General features: G+C 39.4%; 1 protein-coding gene across 5 annotated transcripts; it reads left to right on the top strand.

The window, feature by feature from the left end:
• The first annotated feature begins 210 nt into the window (after positions 1–210).
• unkl (unk like zinc finger) lies at positions 211–13,179 on the top strand. Of its 5 annotated transcripts, none has more exons than XM_060038098.1 (15): positions 211–349; positions 1,050–1,156; positions 3,528–3,704; positions 4,217–4,350; positions 4,459–4,594; positions 4,725–4,842; positions 5,564–5,648; positions 5,851–5,996; positions 7,048–7,098; positions 7,677–7,848; positions 8,252–8,341; positions 8,445–8,684; positions 9,193–9,386; positions 9,716–9,973; positions 10,114–13,179. In XM_060038098.1, the coding sequence occupies exons 1-15, from the start codon at positions 248–250 to the stop codon at positions 10,267–10,269; spliced, it is 2,166 nt and encodes a 721-aa protein (XP_059894081.1). In that variant the 5' UTR covers positions 211–247; the 3' UTR covers positions 10,270–13,179. The 5 variants fall into 5 exon arrangements, with proteins under 5 accessions (XP_059894081.1, XP_059894073.1, XP_059894065.1 ...); XM_060038090.1 differs by having other exon boundaries at positions 214–349; positions 7,674–7,848; XM_060038082.1 differs by having other exon boundaries at positions 214–349; positions 947–1,156; positions 4,459–4,588; positions 7,674–7,848.
• The last annotated feature ends 4,202 nt before the right edge of the window (positions 13,180–17,381 follow it).

The raw sequence follows: 17,381 nt of genomic DNA, 5'->3' as shown, positions 1-17,381 counted from the left end.
TGAATAAACAAACAGTAAGCACAACAAATAACAGAAAAATAAACTAAGTGGCTGTAGTACAAGCAAGCTCCATAAATCAAAGAGAATAAACGACAATCTCTTTCGTATAATTATCAATTAAACAGAATGAATTTGGCTGCTGTGGCCTTCCAGTAAATAGATAATAATTATTGAGAAAGGCACACAGGGCGCACGTTGCTTGTTAGGAGCGTGGGGGACGGGCTCTGCTTGGTATGCAAGCAGCAGGATGACGCGCATGCGTATTGGATTGTTTTTGACTGAAAATGCCGTCGGTTTCGAAAACGGCGGCCAATGCTTCTCCGCAAACCGAGAAGCCTACTCACTATACGTAAGTAAAGCTACAGCAGAAAATTACTCTGTTGGCAATATGTAACGTATATGATCGTTTTACATGCAGCACAATGCATTTACAATTCTTGCTTGGTGAAACTCTTTGTTCTGCGTTGAACATGGTGCTTTCCTTTGGCTTTGTGACTATCTACATTAGCAAATACCACGACAGCAATAATGTTTTCGACGCATAATAAAATAAAATGTAAGCGACTAGTTGATTCTGACTTTTACTATTACCATACGGTGTTGATCTAGCATTGATATAACTGTTCGAGTGCGAAGCGTGAACTTGCCACGCTAAACGATTAGCCATTGACTCGCTATCCAGTTTGCTTGTAAATAGCTTGGCCTTATTTCCTTCCTTGTTGTTACGCACTTTACTTGACGTACGCTCAGCGCGCCTCTGCTAGTGTTACGTACGAATCGCTGCGTACTACTTTTGTAAATGGCCAATACACGCTGGTAAACCTGAAGCAGCTTCCACAACAACACAACGTGAAATGTTACTATTTTTGTCCGACTCTTTGTTTTGTCACAGTCAATGAGTATGTGCAAAGGAATGAGTACTAACAAAGTCTCATCTTTATTTCAGTTATTTGAAGGAATTCAGAACAGAACAGTGCCCGTTGTTCCTCCAGCACAAGTGCACGCAACATAGACCCTTTACCTGTTTTCATTGGCATTTTCTTAATCAGCGGCGAAGACGGCCCATACGAAGAAGAGATGGGACTTTTAACTACAGTCCCGATGTTTATTGCACAAAATATGACGAGACAACAGGCATATGTCCCGATGGAGACGAGTAAGTCCAACTTTCATGTGAAATCTTGTTTCTCCACAACATTCGGAATGTTCCACACAGAAAAATGTTATCAGTAATTATATGGGTATTGTGGAGGGCCATTCGTTTACAACTATTTATAACTTGGTCAGATAAGCCAGCAGGTAATGGAATGGCAAAATCAGCATCATGTAAATCAACAAAATATTCCAATGCACCTGCCTGTTGTGGAAATATTTAAGATTTGTTTGAGGATACCTCAATGTAGATTATAAGCTGTGGGTGGCCCAGCTCAGGAAGCAAATTCTGTGTTTGTTATTTTGTAGTAAAAAAGACGAACCCTTGGTTTTACATTTGATTATACCTTAACAGAGCCATTTGTTCAGTTGCTATGTCATGCAGTGGCCCTGCTGTGCAGTTAAATAACCCCTTGGTAGTGCTGCTGATTACAATCCAGCCAAATTTATTTCACTCCTCACTGAAACAGCCCCACAAAAATAACTTGCTACAATTGCCCACATACTGTAAAAAGCATGAGTGCTGAAGGAAATTTGAAGGGACTCTGATTTAGGTTTGGCCAACATATATTGTTTAGAATGTAAACATACTTGCTCGGTTGCTGTCAGCATATATAACTCGTAGATCATTCTTACTTGAATGCATCTTTATGAACGGTTCAATGCCACCAATGACCCATACGATTGTACAATACATTTATGAAATGTAGTTTCATTTCCTAAAAAGTTTCTGTTTTTGCAACACATTTTCTCCCAAGACTGCCATGCAAATGTTCTCAAAGCAATATATGCAGGCTGTTTCACAATATTTAGTCTTGCTTTAAGTTATTAATGAATTATGCATATAATAATCTATGAAAGTGAACCTATTAAAGCCTATTTTGCGTATGTACATGAAACACAATTAACATTAGTTTCCGCCTTTTGATTCAGTTTCTTTGATTCTTTATCAGTTTATTTAAATCCAACATTTATCTAGAAAATCTGAATCAGAAACGTGTTGTGCTGACACTGTATATGTGCTTGGCCCCTGCACATGTGAGTTTTCTGATGGTAAAGCAACTGTTGCATTACTGGACAGAACACACATTTGTATAAGTCATCAGGTTAACATGATTGATAAACCACCATGTGTTTCTTTAACCCGCAGTTTAACAAACGCATTTGTAAGCAGTGCCTCCTTCAATCTAAGCATCGCTTTAATCAGAAAGACTTATGCAAAGTTTATTTTCAGAGTCCAATGATTTATGTCAGAGATAGAACTTTGGAAGCAAATATAGTTTGTAGCTCTTGTTGATTTTGACTCACTTTGTAATCCAAGTATAGGTCATTTAACTTTTCGGGAGAGTCACCAAAAATATTATGTAAACAATCTTTCAATTGACTTAAACCGTTGTTATTCCTTAAAGATATACACATGTTTGTGTTATTAATGCTATGTTTCCTGAAAAGGTCTTTAGTTGATATTGCCAAAACAGAAACATCATGTTCGTATGATTGGGTAAATGATATCTCAATGAAACAGAAATTACAATAATGTATGTACTGAAATATTAATAGATTGTTACAATTATTTTTGTTATTCAAATGAGCGTTTTACTTTGTACACAAGTGTTCCATATTCACGGTTTATTTTATTATAACAATGAAATATGCATTATACAGTTGAATCATTATCCGAAAAGCATGTTGAATGCACTAGACTACATTACAGTTTTTAGCCATACCGTTAGAGCAGGATCGTTTATCAATTATATTTCACCACAACTATGCACATCTGGAATTGGAAACGGGCTTTGTTGCTCCACAAAGCTTTAAGTAAATGTTGACTGACTCCTGAATGATCTGCTGCAGTCTTTACTATCCCTCTACTACGAATCACTGCTATTTTTGTATGACCTTATCTGTTGCTATAGCAACTGTTGCTATTCAGAAAATTAAGATTGTGTGAACTCCGGAGGCTTACTTCTCTTTAGCCCGAGGAAGGTTTTGACTCTGTGTGCTCCTGAGTGCTCACATTATACTGGTAAAACAGCACGATCACAAATGTCTTCCAATGATATGCAATTATAATGGTGTTATTTTAAATTATTTCTTTCTTGTTATTCCTCGCTGTCACTATCTAATTTGAAGCAGGAAACTGTAACAACAAGTTCCAGCACATCAGGAAAATGTGCAGCACAGCATCACATTTTCTGTAATGTTGATATCTCAACAGGATTCATACATGATCAAAATTTTATTCCACATTTTTTTAATCAAAAGCCGGACACAACATATTGCCTATATTCTTGATTTAATTTGCATGGTTGTTTGTTTTGAAGATAACTCATTAACAAACAAACTCTGTCCTTTCCTGTCCTGGGTTTCTTCAGTTGTCCGTACTTGCACCGCACCACTGGTGACACAGAGCGCAAGTACCACCTCCGCTACTACAAGACGGGGACGTGTATACACGAGACGGACGCCCGTGGGCACTGTGTAAAGAATGGTCTGCACTGTGCGTTTGCTCATGGGCCCCACGACCTCCGACCCCCGGTCTATGATATCAGGTGACATGGACACACAACGACATACACAACAGTAACCCGGCACGCATATAATGGCCAGTGTACCGTCTGTAACGAATACGCTCAACAGGTCTTTTTAGTACTATGGCAGTTGGCGGCCAGTTAGTTGGGGGCTTTATTGAAGGATTTGTCAAGGTTTTGGAAAGTGGGAGCCAAGAAGAGTTTACAATATTCTGTTAAGTTAAGTCAATAACCGCCCTTGCGTCAGCATTATTATCACGGACGATTTTGGTCCTATGTTACCTCAATCATTTTAAATTATTTTAAATATTTATCGATCATACCTGGGATAACATGCTTAAGTTGTTGCGTCTTGTGGTCAGGAGGGTTATAAGCTGATTTGACATCTTAATAAACTGCTCGTGCACGTTGAAAAATAACTTGAGAGTTCTCATCCGAATAGAGATTATTTCTGTAAAACAAGCTCTGTGCACTTGATCCACTTGTGTCATCCAACGGAACTAACGCAGTCTGCATCCGCTTGTGTCCCACAGAGAGCTTCAAGCACAAGAGGCGCTCCAGAATGGGCAGCTTGGGTCGGGCGAAGGTATCCCAGACCTCCAGCCTGGTGTCCTGGCAAGCCAGGCCATGATAGAGAAGACTCTAACGGAAGACCCCCGATGGCACGGTGAGACACAACGTCCGCTCACTCCCACTCGCTGTTCATTCAAACGTTGTTCCGTCACTCTGCACGGTGCACTTTGTCGGTGAATGACACGGGCCTTATTCCTTGCAGATACCAATTTTGTATTAGCAAACTACAAAACGGAGCAATGCACCAAGCCCCCCAGGCTGTGCAGGCAGGGCTACGCCTGCCCGCACTATCACAACAGCAGAGACCGGAGAAGGAACCCCCGCAAATACAAGTACAGGTGACCCAAGTCTCGACTCTAAACTCAAATTACAGGGATGTGATCAAATGATAAAGGCCCCCGTGATTTGTGGTGGTGTTGTTGATGTTGTGTTGTATCCGGACGGTCCCCCCCCCCCATCGTCGTCCAGGTCGACACCCTGTCCCAATGTGAAGCATGGGGATGAGTGGGGCGAGCCCTCCAAGTGTGACAGTGGAGATGGCTGCCAGTATTGTCACTCCCGCACAGAGCAGCAGTTTCACCCAGAGGTCGGTCAATAGGATTCCTGCTGGACTATAACTAATATAATATCATTTTTTCTTGTAATTGCTTGGATTTGGAATGCAGTGTTTCTCACACAAATCCTACAAATGTATATTTTTCAATAACATTGTTAATGTATACTGTCTGAAAGGACGAGTTCTAATAGCTCATTCTAGCCATTAATATTAATATCACTCTATTTGATGTTTTATTGCTTTGTAATTCAATTGAACGAGTTGGGTTGATTTTAAATCATTTAACGAACCTGTCATCATTGTGCTGTGATTACAGCTATGTTAATAAGTGACTATTGAATGCTTTAATGATTGATTGACAGGAGGCTTGGTCATTGTTTTTTTATGCTGTGCTGTTGACACTGTGTATTTGTGGAAATCCTGTTCTTTCTTTTTGTTTATACATCTGAAGTTATTCTAGATGTGCATCTTATCGTGGTCATATTTCATGATTTTTCATAGATAGATTGTGTGTGTGTGTGTGTGTGTGTGTGTGTGTGTGTGTGTGTGTGTGTGTGTGTGTGTGTGTGTGTGTGTGTGTGTGTGTGTGTGTGTGTGTGTGTGTGTGTGTGTGTGTGTGTGTGTGTGTGTGTGTGTGTGTGAGACGATACAGGAATTAATAATGACCGAATAGCCTTTTCTTATTATCATATCAATAATATTTGACTGACTCTTACTTGTCTGATTATCTTCATTGCCTCATTGTTTTAAGATCTACAAATCCACTAAATGCAACGACATGAGGCAGACTGGCTACTGTCCAAGAGGACCATTCTGTGCTTTTGCTCACGTGGAACGTAAGCAAAACAATTCCTTCCTCCAAAAGAAACATACACTTTTAATTTCAGTGGCCCCCATCTGAATACTAGGGGTCATGCTGACGAGCCGTTACAGGTTCCTTGCAGTAAACTAGGGTCCCTTCTAAACGCCTAACATTGAACCCTGTGGAGTGTAGGCTAAGACTGTGGGCCCTCAAACAATGCACGTGTCTCCTCCTAGGGATCCCCTCCGCAGAGGAGACGATGAGCTCCCTGCTGAGCGCCATACAGTCCGGCTCCCAGTCCCAGCAGTATTCCGAGTGTCCAATCAGTGAGTGGAACAGCGGAGGCAGCTCCTCCACTCCTGCAGGCAGCAGCAACGGCCAGGTAGCTTGTTTGTTGTTGTTATTGTCATCACACATACCTGGCGGTTTCCAGTCATTGATCTGGAGGACCTAGATATTGTTTTTTTATGGGTGGTTTGATATTTGGGGCGAGAAAAATGTGCCCCTCTCTGTGCTTTGTCATAATGGGACAAAAGTTGCTAAAGAAAAGGGGGATGAATATTGAACATAAATAATTTATAAGCAAAAACTGCAAATTGGTAGCTTGACATGCATTGGAAAAAAACGGTGAAGATGAGAACAGATCTTTTCCCAGCTGCCATCATGAGTTTTGTTTTAGAAGTGTTTTCCGGAAATGTATTGCGTAACAGTAAATTCAGGCCAGAAAGTTTGTCTTTTGCCTCTGCTTTTAGAGTCAGCTGTACTTTAATGCTATCACTCTCATATTTATTTGATAAGGCTGTCAGTTCTGTTCTGCGCTACCCTTTAGTATTCTTAACCTTTTTATATTGATCGGTGGATCAAACATATCAGCCGCGTTCCCCTCAAGCCACACTTAATTGTGTCCAGGAAAAGGAACCCAGTTCCCAGTTCATGGCAACCATGCACTTATATACTTTTAAGATAACAAACTCTCTCTGAGCGGGTGTCCATCCCCCACTTCAGGTTTCGGGTGTGGGACAGTAAATTCAGGTGCACTGTTCTCTGGTTTCAGGAGGACAGTTGATATCCTAGCCCCGCCTTCTTATATTTAGATTTGAGTTGTTTTTTATGTGTTCCTCTTCCTTGTCAGTTGAACTCGTTTTGTGTTGAGCCTTTTTGTCGTGTCACCAATTAGGAGTTGTGTTTGTGTGTGTCTAGTTACAGTATCTAGTTAGTAGTTGGTGTATATAAACAATGTGCCCACGGTCTTGAATACGAGTGTGTAATTTATTAATTGCAAACCCCACTCTAAAAGTTTTCAGAAATGAATACGCCAAGATATAAAACTTGCAAATTTCAAAGAAAATGTTCATGTCGGTAATGGTTTTGTGCACTATTAATATTAATAGTTATTAAAAGGGCTGCCTTTTTTCTTCGTCTTCTTTCTTCAGATAACGAATGAGGGACATGGAGATCAAAAGCTGAATGACTCAGACAAGCAGGTTAGTATCTGTCTATTACGTGTAGTGTTTGGCATATTCAAATTATACTGAAATAGCACTATGGATGATGTTGTATATCAATATGTGCCCCTGATGATGAGGATGGCTAAAGATTTGAACCAGATCTTTCAGTGACGGCGCCCTTTGAGTTATACTGAAATTACTGCATAAAGTGGATGATAATGTTGTGGATATAAAACACACTTAGCTGAAATAAATCCAACCTCAGACCAAACAGACGGTGGGCGTTGGCGCTCCGAAATGAGCCTCATCCCTAACGCTGTTCTATTTACATCTCAACTAAAGATAGATGGATAGATAGATAAAGATAGATAAATACTTTAATAATCCCAGAGGGAAATTATTTTTGTCACGAACTCCAGATATACATACACAAATAAATAAATAAATATTAAGAATAAAATATAATATAAAATATAACATATATATATCCATATCCATATCCATATATATATACACATACATACACACACACACACACACAAAGAAGCTATAATTCGCCATCGGCCGCATAACAATGGGGTTCTGAACAGTCCTGTTCTTTTCCTGGGCAGCAGAACGCCGTGTTCTCCGCAGGGAACCCCTTAACGTGCAGCATCACCTCCAGCGTCACATCGAGCCTGGCTTCCAGCATGGGCTCCGACAGCTCCTCGCCCACCACCCTGTCCACCATGAACGTCAAGGCCACCCCCTTCTATCCAGGGAGCAACACGGTCGAGTCCGTCATTGGTGAGTCACGCCTCGACATGCTGCAAAGCAGAAGGCGACGTGGTTAAGGAACACGTGTAGTGGCTTGTTATATAAACGATAAATATAGACGTGTGTGTGTGTGTGTGTGTGTGTGTGTGTGTGTGTGTGTGTGTGTGTGTGTGTGTGTGTGTGTGTGTGTTCTCCCGCCTAACTCAATTGGGTGAGCTGGGCACCAACACTGCAAGGGTGACAAAGTTTGACTCCCACTGCTATCACCCAGGCTAAGATTGCATGCACACACGGTATTATAAGATGCTTTGGGTAAAAGCGTTCACCAAATTGTATACATTACGTGTAATGATCCTACTGATCCTACAACCATTTACTTATTAAATGTGATCAATGTGTAATTATAATAAAACATTATTTTTTTTCATTTCAGGCTCGGCTCTAGATATTAACTTCAGTGACATCAACGTCGCGTCTCTCGAACAAGATCTGGAGGAGCAAGAGGACCAAGTGGGGTTTGCAAGTAGGACTACGCTCAACTTAATCAAGATATTAGATTTTGAGGTTCACACCATGAAGTGAAGTGTTGCTAATCCCGTTGTGCGTTCCCACCCCACTCCCCAAAGGTCAAAGGTTGCTCGCCGGATCGGCCCCGGTTAACATCCCGGGCTCCCTGGGCCGCTCCTCCTCCTTTAACTCCTCGTCATCGCTCTCCACCTCGCCCATGAGCTCCCTGTCCCAGTCCCTCTCCCAGTCCCTGCTCGGGGGGGTGGTCTCTCAGACCCCCCATCAGCCCTCGTCCATGTTGGCCAAGCAGGAGCACGGCCTCCTGGGAACCCCCACCTCCTCGTCCCAGAACTCCCTAGGTGGGTACCATGGCGACGCCTGGGTTTCTTCTTATTGAACCAACAATGATAAAGAGATGTGACTGGGTAAACCCCCTTTCACTGAGATGTTATCAGTGCTGTTTGTTCCCCGTAGACCCTTTTCACAGTGGCGTCCTTGGAGGACAAATACAGATATCATTCGACAAACGTATTATGGGTCTGCTCTTTTTATGTACCAGCGCCTTGTTAGTAGAATAGTAGAATCTGATCAAATCCCTGTGAGACAGTATTTCAGTCTACTACCCAACATGTTTCCCGTTGCAAAAAGGAGATAACTTTGCAACTTTGTGTTATGTGCGCCACCTGTGTTTGTTGAATACGCCTGTCGAAAAGAGTCTATTTACCTCAATCGACCTGCAGGCAACCTTGAGCCCGATGCCTAGCTAGTCTTCTTACCCCTTAATTACCTGTGTCCTGATTCACTGAGTCCCTCTGGCTGCACCACCCATGGTAAACTGTCTCCCTCCATCACCGCGCTCCCCGCCAGGTTTGAACGGAGCCGCCAGCAGCATCTGGGACTTTGTGAGCGGCAACTTCTCTCCCAGCCCGTCGCCGGTGTTCAGCAGCCTGACATCGGGGTGCAGCGGCGGCGGGGGGGACCTGGCCCGCCTCTTCAGAGAGCTGGACGAGGCCAAGAGGAAGCTGAAGCAGTGGGAGGAAGCGTGGCACCAGGTCAAGCAGGTCGGTAGTAGCGCCTCCCTCCCACATCCGATTGCGTTTGGCACCGTTGAGGGATCGCCAAAGTTTGGATTTTCCAAACTTAAGCAATGATGCAACGAAACATGCAGCCGGGTCTTATTTTTTAGCATATTTAATCGCAGGAAATGGGTTGGATTTGATTATGTCGCCGTTTAATCTCGGATGCTAAATGTAGTTGTAGTGGCATGGCGGCAACAACAACCAAAGGAAATGGTTAGATCGGATTAGGTCTGCGCTGGGTTTGAACCGGGGGAACACAGGACTGAGTCATCCTCGCGCCGCAACGTTCCGCCTCCTCTGTCGTGTGGCAGGCGTGCGAGGCGTGCCAGAAAGACGCGCTGGAGGCGAAGGAGCGCGTGAAGTCGGCGGAGGCGGAGCGCCAGCTAGCGGAGCAGAGGTGGGAGGAGACGGAGCGCAGGCTGAAGGAGACCCAGGGGGACTTTGACGCTCTCTGCCGCGGCCCCGGAACGCCCCTCCTGCGTGGTCACGGGGACCTGGACCAGCTGCCCCTGTCCAAGCTCCACTCCATCCAGAGCCAGCTGCGCAAGGACCTGGAGCTACTAGACGGGGTAAGGGTCATTTCTGTCATTAAAAAAAAGATTACACCGGTAATTAAAATCAAATAAATAGTCGGTAGGCTATTTCTTTGTTTTTATCTTTTTTACACAAAGTTGCAACTAATGTTTATTTCTCCCTCCCTTTCCAACAGGTAATATATCAGCTACAGTCAAAGAAATGTATAGTTTGCCAAAAGCATGATCGTTGCATTGTACTGCAACCGTGCCAACATTATGTACTTTGTGAGAACTGTGCGCCTAGTAAAACAGAATGTCCTTACTGTAGAACAAAGATTTTAAAGTGGTGATGTACAATTATACAAGGGTACTATTTATAGAACTAGCTTTTAGTAAAGATATAAAAAAAACGGATTCACATTATGCTTAGATTTTTCTAAAATTGATATTTGTGTTTTGATAGTAACTTGATACACATATGATTAATGATGTTTGACTGGTCAAATAACTATTACAAATTGGGTAGTTCAAGTTTTTTGGGAAATAGTTCTTTCACATGATGGAAGTCCAATCACCCTTGCATGCACTGATACAAACACACAAAATGTATTCATATATTAGTACTTTGAGGGATAATGGTCGGCCAAGTTAATCATTTTCAACAGTATTTATTCATATTGGCAACCAAAGTTGGCAAACCTACTCGAGCCCCAACCCAAGTATCTTGGAGACAAAACAATATTGTGTCATAGCTGGGCAATAATTTGATTAGAGATGGTCCACCATCATATACTGCTCTTAGATTGATTTACAGACAATGTTCCTAAAACTGAAAAAAACAACTAACAAAAATAATATTTTTAAACAAGCCTACCAAAGACATCCTTTTAGCTACTTTCATGATAAAGTTTAGTAGCACACTGTTTTGACTCATCCCCTGGGGTGATGTCTTCAAAGTATTTGAATAATTTTATCTCAGAAAAATGCTAACTAATGCTGCCATAGTTTTTTCGCATATCACAAATTGAATCTTTTGAACCACATCGACTACAAAATATAACTTTTCTAGACCCACTCAAATTGATTTCTATAATAATTGATATGATATATTATCAATTGTCTGGATGATATAGCAGAGTAGATGGAGCATGATGTAACAAAGTGTTTATTAACTAAAAGGCCTATTATATAAGTCATTTGAGGGATTCTTCCTGAAGCTACCGACCTCAGGATGAAGCACACAGTGAAAGTATTGTTGGTATTTAGTTTCAGGAGTGTTGCTCTCTCTGGTTGGCTATCTGTTAAGGGGACCAAAACTAAATGTGCATTCAGCACTAAAATTAAAAAAAAACAAAAAAACAGCACCCTTATTCACTACATGCGGTACAATACTCATAAATTGTTAAGATTTACTGATGTAGAAATTGTGTCTTTTATATCATCTTAATGAAATATAGAAAATTACAAATGTAGCCTTTTTTCAGTTCCCCTTAGTCAATTACTTTTTCAAGCCCACATATTTAGTAGCAATCATTTGTAGTATGTGTATACTATACCCAGTCAAGCATCATTATTTTGACCAACTTTCCAGAAGTTATTTTTCTTTGTCGGCCTGGGATGTATAGACATTTGCTTTAAGCTGCATTGTAGGTTTATATTTTTCTTAAATAAGCAAATTTCTCGAAGTTTTGTGCAAACTGTGAAGCATAATGATATAGGTTTCCTTTTTAAGATCATGGTATGTTCTCTCTCTCTCATTAAAAAAATAATCTGTTAGAGGAGTTCATATTAGTTCCTATTTTAATCGGTAAATGAATACAATTTCAATCAAATAAGTGCACATTTAAAATGCAATTTTTAAGGCATAACCAGCAGCTGTGATCTCAGCAAGGCAGTTATTCAATCGGTCCTTTTTAACTCACGTAGAGGTATAACCCTATGTATAGCCCTAGCTATTAGTATTGCGAATGCCGGTTATTGTGAATCTCGTAGATCGCCTACTGATTGTGTCTAGGACATATCGGCCTCTCACTCTTTTAAGTGCCTTGCCTTTTAGATTCCAAGCTCACGTCCAAGCAGTCAACGTGGTAGTCGGGCTCTCATGCGCGGGTGCGAAACATGTCTCTTTTTTAACGGCAGAAGAGATCGTGTGCCCCTGCGTTACAGAGGAACGATCCTCACTCAACTAAGTATATCTGTCGATTTATAATAGTACAGATTTAGTCAGCGCCCGTGGTCCGACTTCTACCCCTTTTGATATGCACCACACACAAACCTGTGTGGAGCTCGATTGGTGCAGCTTCACCATCAGTCTGCTATGAAAACGTTTTTCAAGTAAACATTTGGAAGTATGCAAACACGTAATAGGGACAAGACTATTTTGAACAGTTAAGTGATATCTTTTTTGTCAGTGAATGAAGAATTCTGTGGTTAAAACTTGCTTGTTGCGTTAATAATTACGACCGTGTATTGTGCTTAGGTTACTCTAATTGAAACGACCTTCTACTGTGTAAAAAAAACTAAACGACAACAACTGCATTTTCTTGCTTTAAGTTTGATAGAAGAAAATAACAAACATGCCATCTCCAGGTACACCGTTTGCTGTTTGCAAGGGTGGGAAAATGATTTGTTTACATTCAAAAGGATGGAAATCAATTGGCTCACGGGAGGGCAACCCTCATAAAAGTTTATGGTTATTTTGTTTTTGTGTTGATATTATAGCATATGATCTATTGCATGTTATATTATGCGATTTCTTAACCAGCTTAAAAAAAAGGACAAAAAAAATCGGTTTGCACTGTCACACTGCCAGAATATTTGTAATGAATCAGTTCTAGTGTACTAAAGGCTTATTAACGTCACTTCTGCAAGCTTTGCTGCAACTAGAAACGGTATTATCGTAGTTTATTGTAATACATTTTAGGTGTTTGAATGTTGTGCATAAAAAACTTGGATAAAACGAAACAAAACTTTTCTAAACTATGTTCTTTTTCATCAGACTTGGCAAATCTTATGCTCGGTATGTCTTTCTAAATAGGCTGTCATCCTTTGATCAACTTAAATCACTGCGATTGACTTGCAGGTCTGCACTTATGTAATTAGCTAAAAGAATGTTCAAATCGTATTCTCTTTGTATTATACCCTTCCGACAGACTGCAGCATACGCAGTGCTATCGGTCCACTTTTACAAGGGGATGATAAGCTATTCTGTTTGGGCGTTTTCAGACATCCAAGTTCAAGATGTCAAAAAATAATAATAAGATTTAACCAAAGTGGTTGTATGTATTTTTGGGACATTTGACCCTAAAAATAGAATGCAAATGTCATGTTTATATTATCGCAGTGTTCAGTCCAAAAGTCTTGTCCACGTCTAGAAATGTACTGTAGACCAAGGCTCTCGTATTAATTTCCTAAAGTAAGTTTCCATTTGTTGACACATACATTTATGTAACGCAGCTGAAGTACTTTGCTAAAGTACTTTACCAAAGTACTAAGTTAGGAATAACTTTATATAATGTCCAAACAATGGTAGATTTTACTCATTTCAAATTCATGGTCAATTTATTTCCACGCGTCTATTATAAATTGAATTATTATAAATTCTATTTCAGGGTACATTTTTCCTTTTGCGTTTGTCAATTGATACCACACACTATTCTCTTAGTGAGCAAATAAGAGGTTGAACTAGCTTTTCTTACAATATTAAGGATTTTATAGTTGTACCAAAGACCTCTGCTGTTATTTATTTTGAATTACACTACGATATTTGATATTCCGCCTTCGATATTCATCTTTTTTTTTTCAGAATAAAAATGAAATAACAATTTGATTATCACCTAGTACCTTAAATAGATTCTCAGAATGATTTCCCATATCCATTTAGTCTCTAGGGATAAAGAAATATAAAATAAATGGGTCAAATTCTAACAAAGTATCTGTATTTGTATATTACATTTTCTGTGACATATATTCTGGTGTTGCTGACAAATGTGACATTGTCTGTTTGCCCGTTGTACCTTAAGCTAACATACATTTTTGAACAGTTCTACATGGAAGGATTGTCAGGTGAATGATGTGTTTAAGTTCTTGAGAGGCCATAGGATTTGTTCTTTTACTTTTCTGGACTATCAATGGTTGTGTGCTGTATGCTTCTACAGTAAATCTACAATGCCTGTCAGGTGCTTTTCTTTTGACTGTTTTTCTTCTTTAAGCTTTTTGTGATCATGGCTAGAAAATCATTCTGTTTTACTCTAATCAATATATTTCTTTAATAATGGTGACCAGCATCAATGGCAAATACAGACATATTTAAAGAAATCTTGACTTATGTTACCTGCCCTAAAAAAAATTCTATTTCTAAAGAGATTTTACGATTATTTGCTCTGTGAACGTACAGCTTACATTTTAAAATGTTCCTTAAATTTGATTTAAATGTATCTCGATACTGGACAAATTGAACTTCTACACCTGTGCCTTTAATTCAATTACAATGATCTCAATTGGAATCAAGGATATTTTGTGCCGAGATTGTGTTTTGATAACAAGTTGAATAGAAAAATACAAGACTTAATTCTGATCAATATTTCAGTGCCTTAGGACATTTTGTAGACCTTTTAAATTATCTGCTCTTTAACTGAAGGTCCTAATAAAAGGCTTCTTTGGCTTTGGACAATTAGATTAAACTACTTACAAAATAACCAACGCATGACACAAGGGTGTCCAATATTGTCCAAGGGTGTCCCGCTGTCTGTATTTGCCATAATATTACATTGCAGTAATACCTAATTTTATATTATTCCGACATCAGTTCTCCATAAAAATGCCCAGTTGATGTATAATCAACATCAGTTGTGGAATAGTTGCATTACTGTTAGTTGTTTTGTGATGTCTTTTTTTTTGTTCAAAAAATAATAATTGAGCCTGAAGATGTATGCAATGTTGTACCGGTGCATACCCTGAGTACATGTTAGGCTGTTGGAATTTAATAAGTTAAAAGAAAAATAGCACAAGTTTTGTCAATATTGAGGGACAACTTGTTCCATATGGCACAAATATTTTAAAGTAGGAATGTTACTTTTAACTTTGAAGCCCGGAAATATTGAATGTATTCTTGATTTTAAATATACCATGGATGGGTCACTGGAGAACAGTTGAATCATTAAGATGTAGCATCTAGTTGTAAATCGCTATTCATTCATATGTACACAAACTAGAACATGCAAAAATTCTGAAGTTTCTGTATGTATCAGTGTATCGAAATGGTAGAGAAAGAAATGTGATGTTTCTCAGGGTAAAACAATGATTTGATGGAGAACCAATGTTTTTAATCTGAGGAAACGGCATTTCACAGATTTATTTACCTTGATGTCGGTTGGTTTAATACATTTATTTATAAATGGAACATGTCCCTTATTTTGTGGCAAGCTGTTGATATGTAGGACACTATTCTGATAATCCCAGAAAAATAAATATTTGTTTGTATACTGATATTGTGTAATGAACACAAGACATTACCTGCAAGTCTATTATAATGCTAGTCTTTTTTTTTTCTAAATTAAGATTTGTGTACTGCATAATATTTTCTTTAATGTTTTACTAGTTTGTTAACTGTTGTTTAAATGTTTCACTACGGTTATGCAATGGTTTACAGATTTCACATTTATTTTTATCATCTTGCAAATAAAAATAATTTTTTTCAGCTGAAATGTGTGAACTGCTTTGTTAGGCCCCCTGATCTCATTCTGGGAGGTGGGCCTGATAAGACATTTTCACTGCTTGTACAGCTGAAAACAAGGAAAAAGTTGTCACTAAAAATACATAGGGTGAAAATTTGCTGTGGAACAGAGATTTAATATCTGATGCCATAGATAGGGCTTATTATAAAATTGGGGTTATTTAATTTGATGTTTTGTTATAATGACATGGGAATTGTTTAACACTAACAGTAACATTTCAAAAGTAAAGTATCTTTCAAAGTCATTAATTAATAACATAACATCAATATAATGAAATCTGTTGTGAATGATCTTAAACTTGGTAAACAAATAACTTAAAATGGCTTAAAATGTAACTTGTTTAGTTTTTAATAGCTTCCTTGCCACTAGATGGCAGCCTCTCCTCTGTAACTCAACAGTTTAGTACCCATACCTTTAGGCTAGTTCTACTACAAGCCCTTGTGAAGTTGAATTTACACCTAACCTTTACCCTTAGATTCAACATTTTACCAGAGTGTCAAAGACCTTGGTAACAGAAAACACCAGCACTATTTAAACAGCTTGTTTACATTTGAGTCATGATGGCTTGCAAAATCCTTGTCAAAGTCCAATAAATGAGTAATGTTTGTATTGACTAGTTAAAGCCATTGAAAGATTACTGTTTTAAATCTAATTTGGTTTAATGCTTTATGTCTTCTTATGCCTATTCCATTGAAATTAGGAAGATCCGTTCCTAAACCACATCAAAACATGTCCACCTCAGTGCTCCAAGATCCGGTCCTGACTTTGATGCCTCATCAATACCCTTTATAAATACCTTTTTTTATAAACACATGACATGGGCATTATATAATATAGCCATTCCAGATTACAGTTTATGGAGTAACACAGTATGTAAAGACTCATTAAACAATACTTTGCATCTGTTTGTGACATCACAAGTAGGAGGGTCCTCCCAGGTGTAAGATTGACTGATCAACTCAGCAGTCAACCTCCATGGTGGATTGTACCAACTGGAAGGCTGGGGGGACACTGCTAGCCTTTGTGATGTCACAAACCACTATATTTTTGAATTGCCATGTAATGGCTTTTTAGGCACAAGCCTCTTTGTCAAATAGTGGCACTTAAACAGTGTCTAACAGCCTAAGACGTACGAAACTAATCAGAATCAAAATATGTAATCAGTATTTTCTGTCATCAAATTGAAGGTCAACATTAAAATACACTTAATTTTGAGAAATACTTATTTCATCAGTATATAAGTGTTATTTTTTTCATTATTCCATGTTACAAGCTATAACTAGGAATAGAAACGCCTGAGCTATTGTCAATGTTTGCCTACAAGATGTGGGCAAACAAATGTGCCATTTTGTGTTGCCTTGTATTCTCTGGCTGGACCTTGACAAATAACCTATACATTAAATACAGTGCAATAAGTAAGATGACATAAGGTACCTTATGATGTTTGAATCCCGCTGCCCCGAGGCACCACCGCCACGAAGCACCACCGCCCGACAGCGGGCTGTGGGTAGAGGGCAGCCGGCAGTGCCCGGTTCAGTCTACTTCAGATTGATGTGGAAGTGGAAGAACGACGTCGGAGAACCCGACGCAATCGTTTGGGATTCATAATATCGTCTGGAGGCGCACACAACTTTTGGCCATGATAATATGCATTATATGATATGTATTATATTATATTATCTATATATAGAGCTCCAGGACTGTAAGGCAAGTGTTATACACTTCCT

This window comes from Gadus macrocephalus, chromosome 2 (assembly GCF_031168955.1).
Source record: "Gadus macrocephalus chromosome 2, ASM3116895v1".
In the NCBI taxonomy this organism is placed as follows: Eukaryota; Metazoa; Chordata; class Actinopteri; order Gadiformes; family Gadidae; genus Gadus; species Gadus macrocephalus.
Note: the sequence above shows the minus strand (reverse complement) of the source record. Positions and strands in the feature narration are given on the sequence as shown.

Bases quoted from the DNA above. Each gene is read 5' to 3' on its own strand.
- unkl (XM_060038064.1), top strand. From the start codon at position 285: ATGCCGTCGGTTTCGAAAACGGCGGCCAATGCTTCTCCGCAAACCGAG. The intron at 350-946 runs GTAAGTAAAGCT...TCTTTATTTCAG, and splicing joins GAGAAGCCTACTCACTATAC to TTATTTGAAGGAATTCAGAA. The intron at 7,099-7,673 runs GTTAGTATCTGT...TTTCCTGGGCAG, and splicing joins TGAATGACTCAGACAAGCAG to CAGAACGCCGTGTTCTCCGC.